The 20,554-nt window shown below is 39.4% G+C and overlaps 1 protein-coding gene across 2 annotated transcripts in view; it reads left to right on the top strand.

The window, feature by feature from the left end:
* Window positions 1-20,554, top strand: part of LOC124552467 (protein timeless homolog) — a 480,403-nt gene that overhangs the window by 35,001 nt on the left and 424,848 nt on the right. For both annotated transcript variants that reach the window (XR_006967921.1, XM_047126741.1), the window contains exons 10-13: window positions 6,232-6,364; window positions 11,004-11,158; window positions 16,244-16,365; window positions 19,648-19,810. Coding sequence is in view for 1 of the 2 variants with exons in the window: in XM_047126741.1 (XP_046982697.1) it covers window positions 6,232-6,364; window positions 11,004-11,158; window positions 16,244-16,365; window positions 19,648-19,810 (573 nt within the window). In the remaining variant the exon portion in view is untranslated. The remainder of the gene's footprint in view (window positions 1-6,231; window positions 6,365-11,003; window positions 11,159-16,243; window positions 16,366-19,647; window positions 19,811-20,554) is intronic.

Here is a 20,554-nt window from a genome sequence, read left to right as displayed (position 1 = left end):
AAATTGATGAAATGTATGATGAGATAAAAGAAATTATTCAGATAGTGAAGGGAGTTGAAAATTTAATAGTCATGGGTGACTGGAATTCGAGAGTAGGAAAAGGGAGAGAAGGAAACATAGTAGGTGAATATGGATTGGGGGAGAGAAATGAAAGAGGAAGCCGTCTGGTAGAATTTTGCACAGAGCATAACTTAATCATAGCTAACACTTGGTTCAAGAATCATAAAAGAAGGTTGTATACATGGAAGAATCCTGGGGATACTAGAAGGTATCAGATAGATTATATAATGGTAAGACAGAGATTTAGGAACCAGGTTTTAAATTGTAAGGCATTTCCAGGGGCAGATGTGGACTCTGACCACAATCTATTGGTTATGAACTGTAGATTAAAACTGAAGAAACTGCAAAAAGGTGGGAATTTAAGGAGATAGGACCTGGATAAACTGACAAAACCAGAGGTTGTACAGAGTTTCAGGGAGAGCATAAGGGAACAATTGACAGGAATGGGGGAAAGAAATACAGTAGAAGAAGAATGGGTAGCTATGAGGGATGAAGTAGTGAAGGCAGCAGAGGATCAAGTAGGTATAAAGATGAAGGCTAGTAGAAATCCTTGAGTAACAGAAGAAATATTGAATTTAATTGATGAAAGGAGAAAATACAAAAATGCAGTAAATGAAGCAGGCAAAAAGGAATACAAACTTCTCAAAAATGAGATCGACAGGAAGTGCAAAATGGCTAAGCAGGGATGGCTAGTGGACAAATGTAAGGATGTAGAGGCTTATCTCACTAGGGGTAAGATAGATACTGCCTACAGGAAAATTAAAGAGACCTTTGGAGAAAAGAGAACCATTTGTATGAATATCAAGAGCTCAGATGGAAACCCAGTTCTAAGCAAAAAAGGGAAAGCAGAAAGGTGGAGGGAGTATATAAAGGGTCTATACAGGGGCGATGTTCTTGAGGACAATATTATGGAAATGGAAGAGGATGTAGAGGAAGATGAAATGGGAGATATGATACTGCGTGAAGAGTTTGACAGAGCACTGAAAGACCTAAGTCGAAACAAGGTCCGGGAGTAGACAACATTCCATTAGAACTACTGACAGCCTTGGGAGAACCAGTCCTGACATAACTCTACCATCTGGTGAGCAGGATGTATGAGACAGGCGAAATTCCGTCAGACTTCAAGAAGAATATAATAATTCCAATCCCAAAGAAATCAGGTGTTGACAGATGTGAAAATTACCGAACTATCAGTTTAATAAGTCACAGCTGCAAAATACTAACACAAATTCTTTACCGACGAATGGAAAAACTGGTAGAAGCTGACCTCGGGGAAGATTAGTTTGGATTCCGTAGAAATGTTGGAACATGTGAGGCAATACTGACCCCACGACTTATCTTAGAAGAAAGATTAAGGAAAGGCAAACCTACGTTTCTAGCGTTTGTAGACTTAGAGAAAGCTTTTGACAATGTTGACTGGAATACTCTCTTTCAAATTCTGAAGGTGGCAGGGGTAAAATACAGGGAGCAAAAGGCTATTTACAATTTGTACAGAAACTAGATGGCAGTTATAAGAGTCGAGGGACATGAAAGGGAAGCAGTGGTTGGGAAGGGAGTGAGACAGGGTTGTAGCCTCTCCCTGATGCTATTCAATTTGTATATTGAGCAAGCAGTAAAGGAAACAAAAGAAAAGTTTGGAGTAGGTATGAAAATCCATGGAGGAGAAATAAAAACTTTGAGGTTTGCTGATGACATTGTAATTGTGTCAGAAACAGCAAAGGACTTGGAAGAGCAGTTGAACGGAATGGACAGTGTCTTGAAAGGAGGATATAAGATGAACATCAACAAAAGCAAAACGAGGATCATGGAATGTAGTCGAATTAAGTCGGGTGATGCTGAGGGAATTAGATTAGGAAATGAGATACTTAAAGTAGTAAAGGAGTTTTGCTATTTGGGGAGAAAAATAACTGATGATGGTCGAAGTAGAGAGGATATAAAATGTAGGCTGGCAATGGCAAGGAAAGCGTTTCTGAAGAAGAGAAATTTGTTAATGTCGAGTATTGATTTAAGTGTTAGGAAGTCGTTTCTGAAAGTATTTGTATGGAGTGTAGCCATGTATGAAAGTGAAATGTGGATGATATATAGTTTAGACAAGAAGAGAATAGAAGCTTTCGAAATGTGGTGCTACAGAAGAATGCTGAAGATTAGATGGGTAGATCACATAACTAATGAGGAGGTATTGAATAGAATTGGGGAGAAGAGGAGTTTGTGGCACAACTTGACTAAAAGAAGGGATCGGTTGGTAGGACATGTTCTGAGCCATCAAGGGATCACCAATTTAGTACTGGAGGGCAGTGTGGAGGGTAAAAATCATAGAGGGAGACCAAGAGGTGAATACACTAAGCAGATTAAGAAGGATGTAGGCTGCAGTAAGTACTGAGAGATGAAGAAGCTTGCACAGGATAGAGTAGCATGGAGAACTGCATCAAACCAGTCTCAGGACTGAAGACCATAACAACAACATGATGAGTACCTGGAGGCAAATTTGTATTAAATATATGAGCTTATCCTCTCCGCCATGCTATGTAAATCTTAAGAAAACTATTATACTGTGAAGGCTTTCACAGCCAGATATCATAGTTGCTGATGAATCTTCCAGAATGTATGTTTCATCCAGTGCAACTCTGGACAAATCGTCAGGAACCAAAAAGTTTCTTCGACCATGGCCATACAGCCTTTTAAGACTCATGAGCTATTAAGTAACTATGTTCTGAAAATATTACGACACAGTCAGGTGGCTTGCGGTGTATGGATGTAGATGTAGAACTGTGTTTGTGGTTTCTGTTATTTTCGTGCCTTGTTCTAAGCATAAATATTCAAGCTGTTAAAAGTTTAGGAGTAAAGGAGTCAATCGTCTAACAGGAAAAGTATTGAAGGCAGAGTCCCCATTATTTTTTTTGTGCCTGTTGACAACTCAACACTTCTACTATATTCAGTGAGTTATTGCTTTGAATCCTAAATTATTTTTAATTCTTCCCGAAGTTTCTTTACAATATTTATTTTGCTTGTCATGTATCTTGTACATCTGTATACTGTGAAATTCATGGAATAAGTGCAAAAACAGCTGTACCTCACTTTTGACAAATATTTTGGGAAAACATGTGTGTTTTGTGTGTGTGTGTGTGTGTGTGTGTGTGTGTGTGTGTGTGTGTGTATTGGTGATGTTATCCACTTACACAGACATTTGTGATAGTTAGTTCTAGATATATTAGAACAAAATAACAACTTCATAAAAAGCCACTGCTGCTTTCCTTGTATATCCAGTTCTTCCAAAAATTGACAAGGACTGTTATCAGCTGTCTATATACGGACGAAAATCTACATCTATTTAACAGAAACATTTAGAGTATTGTGGAATGTACCGGGTACTTATAATTGAATGAACAGTGTTCCGAGTGCTGCAGTGTCGGCTGTGTGCATTACAGGACTCTGAAACATCGTGGGTACATTTATTAATAGGTGCGCTCGTTGAGTATAGATCCACTTTCTGCCACCAGGTGTAAATATGGTACTGTAAGAAATTAGAATGTGAAATGTTTCCTGTTTTGATGTCAGTATACGTTTGTTGCTTAATGACGTGTGTCGATTTCTTTTGTGAAGTGTCTGCTGGTGTAAAGGGTTAAGAAGGTCAAAGTCTTTCATACGGAATGCAATGGCTATTGAGGAGGAAGACAGTGTGCTGTTGGTAAAGTTCTTTAATCAGTACGGCAGCAATAGCAGCGCTACATTACGGGAATGTCGACAGCAGGGACACTGTGACGGGGCCGCACTTGAGTAAAAGGGCTGAAGAATATGATGGTGAATTTTGAAGATACAGGTGAATTAGTTGCTACAACAGGGAGAGGAAGGTGGTCGATTCCCATGGCAATTGTTGTTGAAGTTGTTGTTATAGCCAACTGAGTAGCACACAACTAACTTCAGCCAGTGCGTGAGCTGTGTCACAGAAATGCTCTCATCCCTGGTCAACAGCTCAGAAGATTTTCCAACTCTTTTACACTGATATCCCACTAGGTTCAGAATGTGCACCAAATGAAGCCCCAAGATAGCCTGCAACATTGGACTTTGCCCTTCCTTATTGGCACACAGGGAAATGGTTGACATGGTCAGGGTATATTCTCTGGACAGATAAGGCACATTTTACTCTGCACTGTCGCATATGGAATTCTACTCTGCCACATTTTGTACAGGAACATCTACTGCACAGAGCTTATGTGGATGTGTGGTGTGGTTTCACAAGCTCTTTTATTCACGGTCCTCTTTTGTTTGAGGAGATGACACTTTGTGGGTCTGTTAAATGTACAGCGACATCTTCATGTTACCTCCTTGTGCTATATCTAATTCCAGCTTTGCAACAATGGAACTGTGTCCACACCACTATTTCGTGCAAGATGGGGCAACACTGCATGTTACTTGCCAGGTGAAAAATTCACTTCAAGAAACCTTTTGTAATGACCACATTATCTCTAACCAATGCATGTGATTTTTGATTGTGGTGATATCTGAAATCTGAAAGATTGTGTCTATCAGGGATGTAGCCTGACTCTTCTTGATATGAAGGATAGCATATGACGACATATCGCTCTGATTACACCCAGTATGCTGTGAGCAACTGTCAACCATACTGTGTTACGGATGCAGCGTGTTGCTGAGTTGGAAGACTATATTGAACACATCTTATAACTTGTGACCATATCCTAATAAATGTCCCAGAAGCACCGTGATCACTTGTTTGATCATTCCTCCCTTTTTCCTGCATCCACACCCAATTCTGACTGCTTACAGCCCCGTATTTTCACCTGGTACCAGAAACTAGGCCTATTATTATTTAAGAGTAATCTTCGAGCGCACCAATTAACGAACGTACCTATGTCATTTCAGCATCCTGCGATGTATACAGTCCATACTGCAGAATTCGGAACACCGTCAGTTTTATTATAACAACCCGGTACATCTCTGAGTCTATATATTCTATATTCTGAAAAATTTTAGCTGATTATGTCATAGAACGGTACTGAGTGAAAGTTTGCTACCAAGCGTATCTGAAGATAAGTATAATGAGAGAGATGTCTAAGTGGAATATCGGGCCAAATAGAGCTTTGTATTTTGTTTATGAGCCTATTATAAGGTAGTTCTGTGTTTCTGCTACTACTTGGCTCTCTTTCCATATTAGACATATTGTCAGTTAATTGATCATTTGTTATAGATATATTTTTATATTAGCTACATAGCAGACTCCCATATGTGATGATCTTGCTTATAATATTATTTATGTGAAGAAGGGGAGTTGTGGCTAAGTGCTGAAATATAGAACAGCCTGCAACAAGCAATAGAATGAAACCTTGTTTCAAGCTGTTTATTGACAATTCAGGTGTCGATACAGTAAAGGTGCTATATCTTGTAGGAGAAACAAAAAATATTTGTGAATATGTTAAAAAGGAGCTGTGTTTATATAACATTATTTAGTTATTTTTTTTATATATATATATATATATATATATATATATATATATATTTTTTTTTTTTTTTTTTTTTTTTTTTTTTTTTTTGTGGATACAGTTGTTTTTAGCTATACATCTCACACTCTAGTGTCACGTGTACTTTCAGTTTGCTCAGCAGGATGCTACAAATTGAACAAGTATCTGAACTTTTAGAGATGTTTTCTGAAAACTCAGCAGTAGAACTTCACATCAGTGCTCATTGTGGAATGGGATATCTGACGTGCACATTACATACTGTAGATGTTTAAATTTTGCATTAAATATAGGTTACAAATTTCCTAGCAGATTAAAACTGTACACGGGATCGGGACTCAAACCCGAAATGTTACTTTTTGTACAAAAATATTGTACTGGCTGAGCCACCGAAGCACTACTCACGGCGTACTCCCACATCTTTATTTCCACCAGTACCTCATCCGCTACCTTCCGGATTCACAGAAGTTCTCCTGTGGAAGTTGTGGGACTAGCACTCCTGGGAGAAAGGATATCACAGAGAAATGGCTTAAATGTAGTCTGTGGAAGTGTTTCCAGGAAGAATTTTCACTTTGCAGTAAATTAAACTATGTGTGATTTACATGCTTTCTTACATCAGCAACTCGGTTGCTGATTCACAGAGTTTTGAAACATTTTATATGAAACCATTACTAAACCACATTTTTTTCTGTTTGTGCAGTGAGACAATGTCGGTTCAAACATTCCACTTTGTGCAAACCCAGATGGAAAGCTGCTACGCCAACATGGTATGCGACAAGAAGAAAATTTCACTCTGGTCTCGCCGTATGCATGTGGCGCTGAAGGCCTACCAGGTTAGTACAACTGTTTGCATTGGCAGTTCATTTATTCCCATGTAAAATGTCTAAATGTGCAGCTCTGAGGAATGTTGATTTCGCATTAGAGAATTATTCTGTCCTGTACATCAACGCAAGGATGTTGTATGAGCCATCAATAAAATGTTTACAACAGTGTGAATGGATACTTCGGCCTTAGAGCATACTTGCTTTTCTCATTCGCATTGCTGACTGCTTGTAGAGGGGATAGGATAAACTAGATTACAGAGATCCATTTCCAACCAAGTAATACATACCTATTAAATATTTTCACTCTACACATTGGCCGTGAAGAACACTGAAACTAGCGAAATATTCACATTACTGTAGCACTTTTTTCTGAGTGTTTTATGTTGTTATGGAAATCATATTGAATTTTATTTTATAGAAGATTTAACATCACATTTCTACAAGGTGTACAACTTTGCTTCTGCCATTTGCCGATAGGTGGCAAGTAAGGTAAGTAGCGGTCGAAAGAAACAGATCGCAGACGTCAGGCAGTTAGCTTGAACCTCGGTTAAAATAACCTCATTCTTGATTGATAACATCAGTTTATGAGCCCAATTCTCTTCATTTGTGGGAGGTGTTACTGTTTGTTTCGATATAAAGAAAACAGTGGCCGAGTCTCATCGTATGCTCTCAAGTACATATGGTAAGGACGTTATTAGTGAAAGAACATGTTGTGAGTGGTTTCAATGCTTCAAGAACGGTGATTTTAACTTTGTAGACCGGCATAGTGGTGGAAGAGAGAATGTTGTCAAAGATGCAGAATTGGAGACATTGCTGTGTGTGCAACATAAAGTTGTTCTTGATTGAAAATTTCAGTTTACGAGCCAAATTCTCGTCATTTGCCGGAGGGTTACGGGGATTTCTGCATCGCATTGTGACCAGGGACGAAAAATGGGTTCATTACGATATCCCTAGACGCAAAAAATCATGGGGATATCCTGGTCATGCTTCCACGTCAACGGCCATACCGAATATTCATGACTCCAAGATAATTGCTCTGCATTTAATGGGATCAGCTCAGCGTCTTGTACTATGAGCTGTTAAAACCAAGTGAAACAATCACAGATACTCGTTATCTAACGCAATTAATGCGTTTGAGCAGAGCATTAAAAGACAAACGGCCGCAATACAGCGAGAGGCACGGTAAAGTTATTTTGCGGCATGACAACGCTCGACCCCATGTTGCAAAAGAGGTCAAAACGTACTTGGAAACGTTAAAATGGGAAGTCCTACACCACCCGCCGTATTCTCCAGACATTGCTCCCTCTGACTATCACCTGTTTAAATCAATAGTGCATGGCCTGGCTGATCAACACTTCCAATCTCATGAAGAAGTCACAAATTGAATCGATTCGAGGATTGCTTCAAAAGATGAACAATTTTTTCGACGCGGGAATCGTACACTGCCTGAAAGATGCGAGAAAGTAGTGGCCAATGATGGAAAATACTTTGAATGATGCATGTGTAACCAGTTTTAAACCCTCAGTATTGGGGAAAAAACGACGGAAGCAAAGTTGTACTTCTTGTATTATATTAGATACTTTTACACCAGGCGTTTTCTCAGGTTATTCACAGTTGTCTTGTAACGCAGTGTTTCACAACTATTGCACTGTGTGATTCTATTACTTTAGTCTCTTACAGAAAAGTATCTCTGGATAACTTGATTTTTATTCATTGTTGATGACCTCATGCAACTGCACACCAGATTAAATAAAATATTGTTATACTTCATTTTCATGTATGTTTGTATAATATGCTAATACCGGCCTGCAGTCAAGAACACACACAGGCACACTCACAGTGCTTAATATGATACTGGTTCTACATTGGAGCGGTGGCACTGCATGTGCGGTCAAACAACTGCCTTCAGCAGTCCACCCATATTAGCTGGTACCCAAGGAATGACTAAGTTCCAACCTCAAGTAACTCCAACCATGGGCAGAGCTGTTAATGAGTCATGGCTGTAGTGCAGAATGGTTGTGACAGTATGTTGTTGAATGAAGAAGTTGCAGATGTGTGAGTAATACCCTAATCACAATGAGCCATGCGTGTGACTCATAATTTAGGATTACATGTAACAACTCATCAAATAGCGGAAGCAGTTAGTTGTTGACAGACATCTTAACAAGATTGAAAAATTTACTAGCTTTCGGACACACACAAACCCCTCCTCCCCCCTTTCTCTTTCTCTACAGCTCAAAAAAAGATTCATCCAAAAACAAGCAAAGATACCAGTCTTGTTGAGGTGTCTGATGACAGCCAATTGCCTCTTCTACTCGCTGAGTTGTTCCCTTTACCCTTAAATTATTTACAACTACTGCTTGCTTCCATTACTGTATTTGTGTCTATAATGAATTAAGTTTTGAGACAGCTTTCAGGTTGCCTGTTACAGTGACAAGACACGAATGCCATTGGTTTGTTTAAATTACAGAAATGTTAACAGTAAGAAGAAAAATATTGTGTGTTAGTGAATTACGGGTAAACAGTTTTCTCATTGTTATCCAAAAATGAGATGAATGGTTAAAACTCACGTTTCAGTTCATGTACCCTACTACAGTAAAAATTTAACAGGGTCTGGTATGGATTGTAAGAATCGCTTAATAAGTATGACTCAGTAAGAGTGTCATTTTAACAGTTATATTAATACTGCCATACTTAAGTTGTTGACCCTCTTTCTCAAAGAAAGAAAGAAAGAAAAAGATGTGTTTTATTATTGGAAATGAACTCTATAACTGAACTGTAAAAACCGCTGGGAAGTCTACCACATATTCAAGGTGATGCAAAGATTGGCAACTTGCTTTAAATGTTCAGAAATGTAAAATTTTGCACTTCACTAGAGAGGGAAAAATGTAGTATGACTACAACATGAATGAGTCAGAGTTGAAATTGACCAACTCGTACAAATATATGGACGTTAAGATCTGTTGGGACAAATACATGGTATGTTAAATGGAATGATCACATAAGCTCAGTTATAGGTAAAGCAGGATGTTGACTGCAGTTCATTGGTAGAATGCCAGGGAAATGCAGTCAGTCTACAAAGGAGATTGCATGCAAAATGGTCATGCGACCCAATCCTAGTGTGTGGGATCGATACCAAATTGGACTAACAGGTGATATTGAATGTATACGTACAAGGGCAGCATAAATGGTCACAGATTTGTTTGACCCATGGGAGTGTGTCACAGGGATCCTGAAAGATCTGAGGTGGCAGACACTTGAAGTAAAACCCAAGCTATCCTGTGAAAGCCTAGAACCAACTTTTAAATGACGAACCGGACAAGGCGGTGCAGTTGTTAGCACGCTGGATTTGGGTGGACTTGCAGTCTGGAGGAAGATGGTTCATATCCCTGTCTTGCCATCCAGATTTAGGTTTTTCATGATTTATGTCCACCGGTATCTCTTCATGTACTTTTCAAAGTTGACGGAAGTTCTCCTGAATCCCTTGTCCAGGCTAGCACTCCAAAAAATAAGGATATTTTGGACACATGGCTTACCACAGCCTTTGGGATTGTTTCCAGAGTGGATTTTTCGTTCTGTTGTGGGATATGTGCTGATTTGAGCTCGTGGAAGCCAAACAAACCTGTTATCATTCCTGCTGCCTTTTTTTAAAAATATACTTTCAGTTTCTGCTGTTTGGCTCATTTGGTATAAGTTCTGCATTCTTAAGCAATGTTATAAGATGTGACATACGTGTTCTTGGAACTGATCTGCTCTGTAAACAGCAGAGGGAGATTACTTTGCAGGAAATAAAGTTGATGTTGATGAATAAATAAAGACTCTGTAAGAAAAACAAAAATTTCACAACAGAAGTTACTTACACTTCTGCTGATAAATCCTCCATTCGTAATAATGTGCTACATCATCCTTACCAAGAAATCGTCATTGTGGTCACATATTTTGTTTGATGCCTCATATGATTGTACTATTGTCGTCGGGGAGATCAGTTGATTTACTTACCTCTAAAGGAATATTACCAGAGATAATCACAGTAAAGTAGAGGCACAAAGTAGAACAGGTCAAGTGAAATGTGCATTGGTCAGGCATTGAGGGGATGTGGAGTGTCACAATATAATTGCCTCTAAAGTTTGGAAAAGCCTTTGGAAAAAATATTTGGAGTGTTTCTCTGTGCTATGAACACATGAAAAACATGGAGCGGACCAACAAGATAACGTATTAGGAGGTTCTTGAAAGAGAAGGTGAAAGAACAATTCTGTGGAAAACTGTCGTAACCGTTATGAATTGTTCTACTCTAACAACACCTGAGAAATGGTTGGAAAAGAGGCCAGTAATACTAGTACAAGATACTCTCTACGATACATCATGCAGCTGCCTACAGAGAATGAGTGCAGGTTAATTTATACTGTGGTTTGTTGAATTACTGTCTGCTCTATTTTTCGTCATCTGCAGCTGTTGGCATCAGGTAATGGACTGGCAGCTTCAAAAGATATGTCCAGTTCTATCGATTGTTGTGGGGAACTGACCTTCACTTGCTTTGAATGTGACCATACACATTTCAACAGTTGTCATATGTATAGTTTCTGTATTATTGCTAGCATTAGTAGTATAATGTTCAGTAATTTTAAAATCATATTTTTACATGTTTCAGGAACTTCTGATGACCTTAATAGCCATGGACAAGTCTGACGATGCAGTGGTGAGGAACTCCTCAAGAGTCATAAAGAGCAATATCTTCTATGTCATTGAATACCGAGAGCTCATTTTCACATTGCTGATTAATTTCTCAGAAACAAAAATGTCAAGGTATGTCTGCTTTCAAAGCTGTGTATTATTTCGTCGGCTTTATTATCATTTAAAAATGCTGATCAAGATACACACATGGATTAAGCAATGGAAACCCACATAAAAATATGGCTTCTTGTAACTTGGCTATATCATACAAAATTTGTAAATGTGTATGAAGGAATGTCCACGCACTTAGCTTGATGTACATATCAGTAACATCTTTGGTGAGTGATCATGGAAATTAATATGGTGAAGTAGCAATGGTTTATAGCAGCCAATGATGTGTTCATGTTAGTACTTATTTTTTTAAACTGGTTGATTCTGACCTAGGCAACAAGCTTGAATTACCAGCAATAGGTTTGTAATCAGATCATACTGGCAGTGAAAAACAGATTGTTATGTGATGCAAAAAGAAATAAACACATAGAAAACTAGTCAGACGAAGCTTATAGTTAAAGGCTCTGAGATGGAGCCACTGCAAAAGATATATTAAAATACACTTCTCAGTAATGAATGGATTACAGAATTGAAATTATCAGGATGCATTTCATATACATCCCTCATGGATTTAAATAATGGTAGTCAACATTTTTATAACTGTTGATATCGAATGATGTTTTTTGAACCGATAGTAGCTACTCTGAAGGCTGCAGCTTGAAATCCCAGTTAGCTCCATTTAGCAGAGATTATGGGGCATGGTTTGTACACAGTACATCTTTGGGCATTTTGAAGGCTCAGTTCATTCAGACTAAGGTTTTACATCTACATCTGCATGTATACTTTGCAAATCACATTTAAGTGCCTGGCAGAGGGTTCATCGAACCACCTTCGCAGTTTTCTATTATTCTAATCTCTTATAGCACGCAGAAAGAATGAACACCTATATCTTCCCATGCGAGCTCTGATTTCCCTTGTTTTATCATAGTGATAGTTTCTCCCTATGTAGGTCAGCATCAACAAAACATTTTCTCATTCAGAGGACAAAGTAGGTGATTGGAATTTCGTGAGAAGATTCCTCTGTAACAAAAAAAAGCCTTTGTTTTAGTGATGTCCATCCCAAATCCTGTATCATTTCAGTGACACTCTCCCCCCATTTCGCGATAATACAAAACGTGCTGCCCTTCTTTGAATTTGTTTGATGTACTCCGTCAATCTTATGTGGTAAGGATCCCACGCTACGCAGCAGTATTCTAAAAGAGGACCGAACTGTGTACTGTAGGCAGTGTCATTAGCAGATCTGTTATACCTTGTAAGGGTCCTACTAATAAAACGCTATCTTTGGTTAGCCTTCCCCCACAACATTTTCTGTGTGTTCCTTCCTATTTAAGTTCGTAATTGTAATGCCTAGGTGTTTAGTTGAATTTACAGCCTTTAAGTTTGACTGATTTATCATGTAACCGAAGTTTAATGGATTCCTTTTAGCACTCATGTGGATGAGCTCACACTTTTTGTTATTTAGGGTCAATTGCCAATTTTCCCACCATACAGATATTTTTTCTAAATCATTTTGCAATTTGTTTTGATCTTGTGATGACTTAACTAGTTGATAAACTACAGCGTCATCTGCAAACAACCTAAGACAGCTTCTCAGATTGTCTCCAAAATTGTTTATATAGATAAGGAACAGCAAAGGGCCTATAACACTACCTTGGGGAACGCCAGAAATCACTTCTGTTTCACTCGATGACTTTCCGTCAATTACTACGAACTGTGACCTTCCTGACAGGAAATCTTGAATCCAGTCACATAGCTGAGACAATATTCCATAAGCACTCTATTTCACTACAAGCTGCTTGCGTGGTACAGTGTGAAAAGCCTTCTGGAACTCCAGAAATACAGAATCAGTTTGAAATCCCTTGTCAATAGCATCCAACACTACAGGTGAGTAAAGAGATGGTTGTGTTTCACAAGAATGACATTTTTCTAAATCCGTGTTGACTGTATGTCAACAGACAGTTTTCTCTGAGGTAATTCATAATGTTTGAACGCAATATATGTCCCAAAATCCTGCTGCATATCGATGATAATGATATGGGCCTGTAATTTAGTGGGTTACTGCTACTACCTTTTTTGAATATTGGTGTGATATGTGCAACTTTCCAGTTGTTGAGTACGGATCGTTCGTCGAGCAAACGGTTGTATATGATTATTACGTATGGAGCTATTGCATTGGCATACTCTGAAAGGAACCTAATTGGCATACAGTCTGGACCAGAAGACTTGCTTTTATTAAGTGATTTAAGTTGCTTCACTACTGTGAGGATATTTACTTCTACAGTACTCATGTTGGCAGCTGTTTTTGATTCGAATTCTAGAATATTTACTTCATATTCTTTGGTGAAGGGATTTCCTAAGGCTGTGATTAGTAACTCTGCTTTAGCAACACTGTCTTCGATAGTATCTCCATTGCTATCGTGCAGAGAAGGCATTGATTCTGTCTTGGTGCTAGCGTACTTCACATACGACCAGAATCTCTTTAGATTTTCTGCCAGGTTTGGAGACAAAGTTTCGTTGTTGAAACTATTACAAGCATTTCGCACTGAAGCTAAATTTTGAGCTTCCATAAGAGATTGCCAATGTTTGAGATTTTGTGCCTGTTTAAATGTGGTATGTTTTTTTCGTTGTTTCTGCAATAGTGTTCTGACCCCTTTTGTGTACCAAGGAGGATCAGCTCCATTGTTTGTTTATTTATTCGGCATAAATCTCACAATTGCTGCCAATACTATTTCTTTGAATTCAAAACATATCTGGCCTACACTTGCATTGTTAATTTGGAAGGACTGGAGACTGTCTCTCAGGAAGATGTCAAGTGAATTTTTATCTGCGTTTTTGAATAAATATATTTTTTGTTTATTTTTGGAGGATTTGGGGGTTACAAAATTCAATCTCACTATGACAATTCTGTGTTCACTAATCCCTGTATCCATTTTGATGCTCGTTATCAACTCAGTTTTATTTTTTGATGAGAGGTCAAGTGCGTTTTCACAACTGTTTACTATTCACGTGGGCTCATGAACTAACTGCTCTAAATAATTTTCAGAAAATGCTTTTAGAACAATTTTGGATTATGTTTGATGCGTACCTTCTGAATTAAACGTGTATTTTCGTGAACATCTGAAGGGTAAATTAAAGTCACCTCCAATTATAATTGTATGAGTTGAGTACGTGTTTGAAATCAAACTCAAGTTTCCTTTGAACCTTTCAGCAATTGTCTCATCTGAGTTGGGAGGTCGGTGAAAGGATCCAATTATTATATTATTCTGGTTGCCAAGAATGACCTCTGCCTATACTAACTCAGAGGAACTATGTACTTCAATTTTGCAACAAGAAAACTACTTCTAACAGCAACAAAAATGCCACTGTCAACTGTGCTTAATTTATCCTTCCAGAACATCGTTAGGTTCTTCGCAACAATTTCAGCTGAATTTATCTCTGGCTTTAGCCAGCTTTCAGGGCGTATAACAATTTGAGCATCGGTGCTTGGAACTCTGATAACACAGTGATGACAGTTTACAGCTGTTATACGAAAGGTTCTTGTATCTACATTCTTCCTGTGCCTGGCCTGCACCCTTTGTGACTGAAACCCGTTTAGTGTTTTCCCAAGACCCTCTAACCTAAAAAACCACTCAGTCCACGCCACACGGCCCCTGCTACCTGTGTATGTAGTCTTCGGTATGTAGTGGACTCCTGAGCACCTCAGCAGAACCCGAAACCCAACCACCCTATGGCGCAAGTCACGGAATCTGCAGCCCACACGGTCACGGAACCATCTGAGCCTCTTGATTTAGACCTTCACTCAGCACTCTTTAACAGCCTGCACATGTTTTCTCGCATACACTGGAACCTTGCATACACTGAACCTTCATTATCGAGTCCCTGCCTCAGTAGATCTGTATTATGCTTCAGTGTATCATTGAATGCCATTTAATATTAATGTTTTGATAGTGTTGAAGACAGTTCCTTGACTTTCTGGCATTGGCGATTGTATCAGATAGAGGAAAATCGTGTTAGGGTTGTAAATGTCTCACTAGACCGCACTAGAATGTGGTAACATATATGGTACCGCCTAGTGAGAGTTTCTAGATTTATTACAGGAGATAAGAGCACAAAACATGTCCTGTTATTAAGTTGCTAAGAATTTTGTTGATTGCTGACGGTATTTAAGAGATAAAGTAAGTCATTAGCAAGTTTATTTTTGTAACTGTATAGTGCTTAAAACCTTGTGTGTTGTATTTCCTTTGCAAATAACTGTAGCATACCTTGAGTCTGTGAACAGCACAATATGAATTAAGTGCGCAATTTTTTAGGCAAAAATTTGGAACGTGAGCTTAAGAGTACAGTGAATGATATTGCTCCACCCAAACCCACTCTAAACACCACTCAAACAATGGAAACTCTAGGTAGGAATATCAACAATGTAGGAAAAGACAGATGGCTGCTTACCATAAAGAAGACATGTTAGGTTGCAGACAGGCACAATTCATAGATCTATCATGTGGGAGGCAAGCAGCAGTGTGGAGAAGAGGCAGGGGAAGGGGTAGTAGTGTACGGGTCTGGGGAGAGAAACAAACACTTTCAGGTGTAGTGTGCAGGGCCTAGAATGCCAACAGGCTCAGCGTCAGAAGGTTGTGTGGCAGGGAGCTGGGAAAAATGGAGCAAAAAAGGAGAGGAGCAGATGTATTGGCTAGGGGCAGCAAATAAACAGGGTGGGAGATGAGAATGGGGAGGAGATGATAGGACAGAGGGGGTGGGAACTGTTGGGTGGAGTTTGATGTTGTTTATCAGTAGTCTCAATTCTGCTACTGCTTATTACTTTTGTCTCCCTTCAGTTTTCTCTCAATCCGTGTTATTAATTCCTTTCACCCTGAGTTTTTATCCCACTCTGAACCTTTCTTACATTTCCATTATTGCTTCACTGATAGAACATTAGGGGCGAAAGACAAAATCCGTGCCTTAGATCCTTTCTGATATTAGTGTTTTTTTGCAAACTTCTCTTGTAGTCTGTACTTCTGCAACTCACTATATTCAGCCATACTTTATAACAGTATGTCATTCTTTGTAGTGTGTGAAAAGGGCCAGCAATTTATAGCAGTCTGTTTGCAGGGCCTACTTGCGAGACCTGGTAGTGACTGCACACATCTTCCTCAGGATGCTGGAGCAGTTTTCCGCAAAGGGAACAATTGTGGTACAGAAACCAGTGAGATCGAAGCCAAAGCGCAAGAAGAGTAAGTACTCTGTTGTTATTTTGTAGTGATTTATGATAATAGTGTGAGAAGGATAAATTGCTGCTCACTTGAGTAGCAATCTATACATTTCATAATATTGTCATTATTTCATCCTGAATTTTCCATTGTGGTTTATGTTAATGTGAACTTTTCATTAATGCTAAGTGTTTGCTGAATTGTAAACAGCTGATTTAAAAACCAATTATGTCACTTGTGGCTTTCTAGTGAAAATTGTCAGTGCTTTTGATTTCTTTATGGATCTTAATGCTTGTTCTCACATGGTTTCCAACAGTAGGAAACCTATGTGACTGACCACTTCTGTAACAGATCATTGGTCCTTTAGGTAAATTTCTTTGAAGAAATTAGAATTTGGATTGGCTCCCCACTGAAACAGGAGCAGTGAGACAAAGGAACTTTTTTTTTTTTAGGAGTTCTGTACCTTTAACTCATTTTTTTTAACTTAAAAAAAAAATCATGAGGAGATTTTAAAAAAAGGGGGAGGACAGCATGTGGAGAAAGCCGTAGCACATACAGGTGCTTGAAGGGACTGGAAAGTCACATCAAACCTTGGATCAAGATGGACAGAAACAGGAGGTGTTCCAGAAGTGTCAGCTAATGACTGAGAGCCACATTGTAGAGCGCTGATAGCTGAAAGGTGTTAGCTAAACATAAAAAAATAGATGCAAACCAAAGCTTTATTATAATAGGAGACAGGAGAAAGGAAAGGTGCTCAAAAATTAATTAAGTATGCTCAGATGAAGAAAGGGCTGACTCAGGAATGCACCCATCATGATAAGAAATCTTGAAATGCCAAAACTGTGCCTAAGCCGAGTGATAGTTATTCTGAGGCTCTTGGTTTAGTCTAGTTAGCTGGGGCTATAATGATGATGAATGACAACAAAATGTCTATGCTAATGACAAAAACTGCAAAGTCATCTGCACAATGGATCATGCTTCCAAGATATATGGGTGCAGTGAATATTAGTTACCAGTGTAAAATTCAAACATTAACTGAGAACTTTTCTTCTGGAAATCAGGTTCACTACTACCGCAACACACTATAAATAAGACTGGCATGTTGTTGTCCCTAAAACTCAGCCTAGTAGCAATAGCTCATAACATTTGTAGGGGCAGTGAGAAAGTGAATGCCTAGGCAACATTCTAACAATACAGATAAGAAAGTCTACACAAAGACGTGGTACTACCAATTTACCCCTGGACAAGTGTTCATAGAAACTATGGGTCTCACATTGGGTGTAAAATTCAATGTGGCTGCAGCAAAAAATTACCTGAAGTGAAGTGCATCAGAAAATCTTCTTGTGTTGTAAGTAGCAGTATACTTTCACACAAGAGCAATAATCTTTTCAAGTACAGTATTAGTCATACCTCACACAATGGAATGCAAATGTAAGGGAGTTGGGCATTACTGTATCAAATGCTGATAACTCTGTCTCACACAAGTTCGAGGCATCTTGTGTCCTTCACAGAAATCACTCAACATCTGACACTGTTTATGCCCTGTATACAGTTTACCAGGCACGGCAACAGCGCTAAACGTGAAGATCACTGTTACACTTGTGTGACTCTACTGCATCTCACAGAGAATTGTAACTCCTTATCATTTACATATGCCACTGACAAACAGTTTTCATCTGCCAGGAAGTTTAAGATCAGCACTCTACTGCAGAGTAGAAATTCATTAGGTGTTTCTCGTATAAAATTCACAACTGTGCTGCCTAGTATTAGAAGCGTATAAACTGAAATGCCAAAGAAACTGGTATGGGCAAATACAGAGATATGTAAACAGACAGAATACGGCACAGTGGTCAGCAACACCTGTGTAAGAAAACAAGTTGTTAAATCGGTTACTGCTGCTACAATGGCAGGTTATCAAGATTTAAGGGAGTTTGAGCATGGTGTTATAGTCGGCACATGAGCAATGGGACACAGCATCTCCGAGGTAGTGATGAAGTGGGGATTTTCCTGTATGACGATTTCACGAGTATACCATGACTATCAGGAATCAGGTAAAACACCAAATTTTCAGCATTGCTGCAGCCAGAAAAAGATCGTGCAAGAATGGGACCAATGATGACTGAAGAGAAATTCAACGGGACAGAAATGCAACCCTTCCACAAATTACTGCAGATTTTAGAGCTGGGCCACCAACAAGTGTCAGTATGTGAACAGTTCAATGAAACATCATCAATATGGGCTTTTGGAGCCGAAGGCCCACTCATGTACCCTTGATGACTGTGCGACACAAAGCTTTAAGCCTTCCTCGGCCCATCGGCACCGACATTGGACTGTTGATGTTTCCTGGTCGCAGTAGTCTCATTTCAAATTGTATCAAGCTGATGGACATCAAGGGGTATGGAGACAACCTCATGAGTCCATGGACCCTGCATGTCAGCAGGGGACTGTTCAAGCTGATGGAGGCGCTGTAAGGGTGTGGGGTGTGTGCAGTTGGAGTGATATGGACCCTGATACGTCTAGGCATGACTCTGACGTGACAGGTATGTAAGCATCCTGTCTGATCCGCGCATCCATTCACGTCCATTGCACATTCTAACGGACTTGGACAATTCCATCAGGACAATGTGACACCCTACGTATTCAGAATTGCTAGAGTGGCTGCAAGAACTCTCTTCTGAGCTTAGGCACTTTCGCTGGCCACCAAACTGCCCAGACATTAACATTACTGAGCATATCTGGGATGCCTTGCAACATCCTGTTCAGCCGGCCGGTGTGGCCAAGTGGTTCTATGCACTTCAGTCTCGAACCACGCGACCGCTACGGTCGCAGGCTCGAATCCTGCCTCGGACATGGATGTGTGTGATGTCCTTAGGTTAGTTAGGTTTAAGTAGTTCTAAGTTCTAGGGGACTGATGACCTCAGATGTTAAGTCCCATAGTGCTCAGAGCCATTTGAACCAACATCCTGTTCAGAAGGGATCTCCACCCTTCTTACTCTTACAGATTTATGGACAGCCCTGCATGATTCATGGTGTCAATTCCCTCCAACACTATTTGAGACATTACTCGAGTCCATGCCACGTCGTGTTTTGGCACTTCTGCGTGCTCGCTGAGGCCCTACGCAATGTTAGGCAGGTGTATCAGTTTCATTAGCTTTTCAGTGTACCCTGTCCGCAGGAATTTCATACTCGTAACTATCTACTGGTCTGTCTGATGCATGTGGTAATGTAACATACTAAACTGTGTGCCCTCTTTATACAAATGGTCATTTGAAGTAGGCCTAAAAAGTAGTTTTCTTTGTCTGCCAGAGCCAGCGACAGTCACGGCCCCACCTGTCGAACCCAGGCCACCGGCAGAGGTCTGGGACGAAGAACTGGGGCCTCAGATGTCTGTAGCTCTACAGCATACAACAGAACTTCCTGTGGCAGTGCCTTTTGATGTCGCGTCAGAAAAAGAAATTGATGATCAGAAGTAAGTACCTGTATTTCAGTAACATGTGTCTCAACCTGTAGAGATTTTATGATGCTCATAGTGTACATAATTCATAGATAGAGAGAAATGTAGGTAAGTAAGATGTACCTGCCAATATCTGGAGCTGAGTCTGCCGTATGAATCTTAACCGTTGTAGCATGTAAGAGCTCTGATGCTGTGTTTGAAACTCAACTGAATTATTTTTGTTGGATAAGGCATGTAGACGTTGATTTGTACCTTTGCTCTGAGTTAATGCATTGGTGAATCTGAATGTCAATTAAAACAAACTTAAACCCATTTCAGTCTCATGCTGTAATGACACATAATATTTTTGTTGTTGATGTATGTTTAAAGGATTTTGATGTGAAGAAATTTTGTGACACTAGAAAATTGTAGTGAACTGCAGGAAGACCTGCAGAGGATCGATGGTCGGTGCAGGGACTGGCAACTGACGCCCAACATAAACAAATGTAATATATTGTGAATATGTAGACAGAAAGACCCTTTAGTGTATGGTTACAAAACTGCATAAGAATCAGTTTAAGGAGTTACTTCTGTGAAATATCTAGGAGTATGTGTATGGAGCAGTTTGAAGGGGACTGACCACATAAAAAGAATTGCAAGATGCCACACTGAGATTGATTGGAAGAATCCACAAGAAATGTAGTCCATCAACAAAGGAAGTTGCCTACAAAACCCTTGTTCGATCAGTACTGGAATACTGCTTGTCAGTGTTGTTGTGGT

The sequence above is a fragment of the Schistocerca americana genome, chromosome 10 (genome assembly GCF_021461395.2).
Source record: "Schistocerca americana isolate TAMUIC-IGC-003095 chromosome 10, iqSchAmer2.1, whole genome shotgun sequence".
Classification (NCBI taxonomy): domain Eukaryota; kingdom Metazoa; phylum Arthropoda; class Insecta; order Orthoptera; family Acrididae; genus Schistocerca; species Schistocerca americana.
The sequence above is the reverse complement of the archived record's forward strand: the minus strand, read 5'-3'. Positions and strand labels throughout refer to the sequence as shown.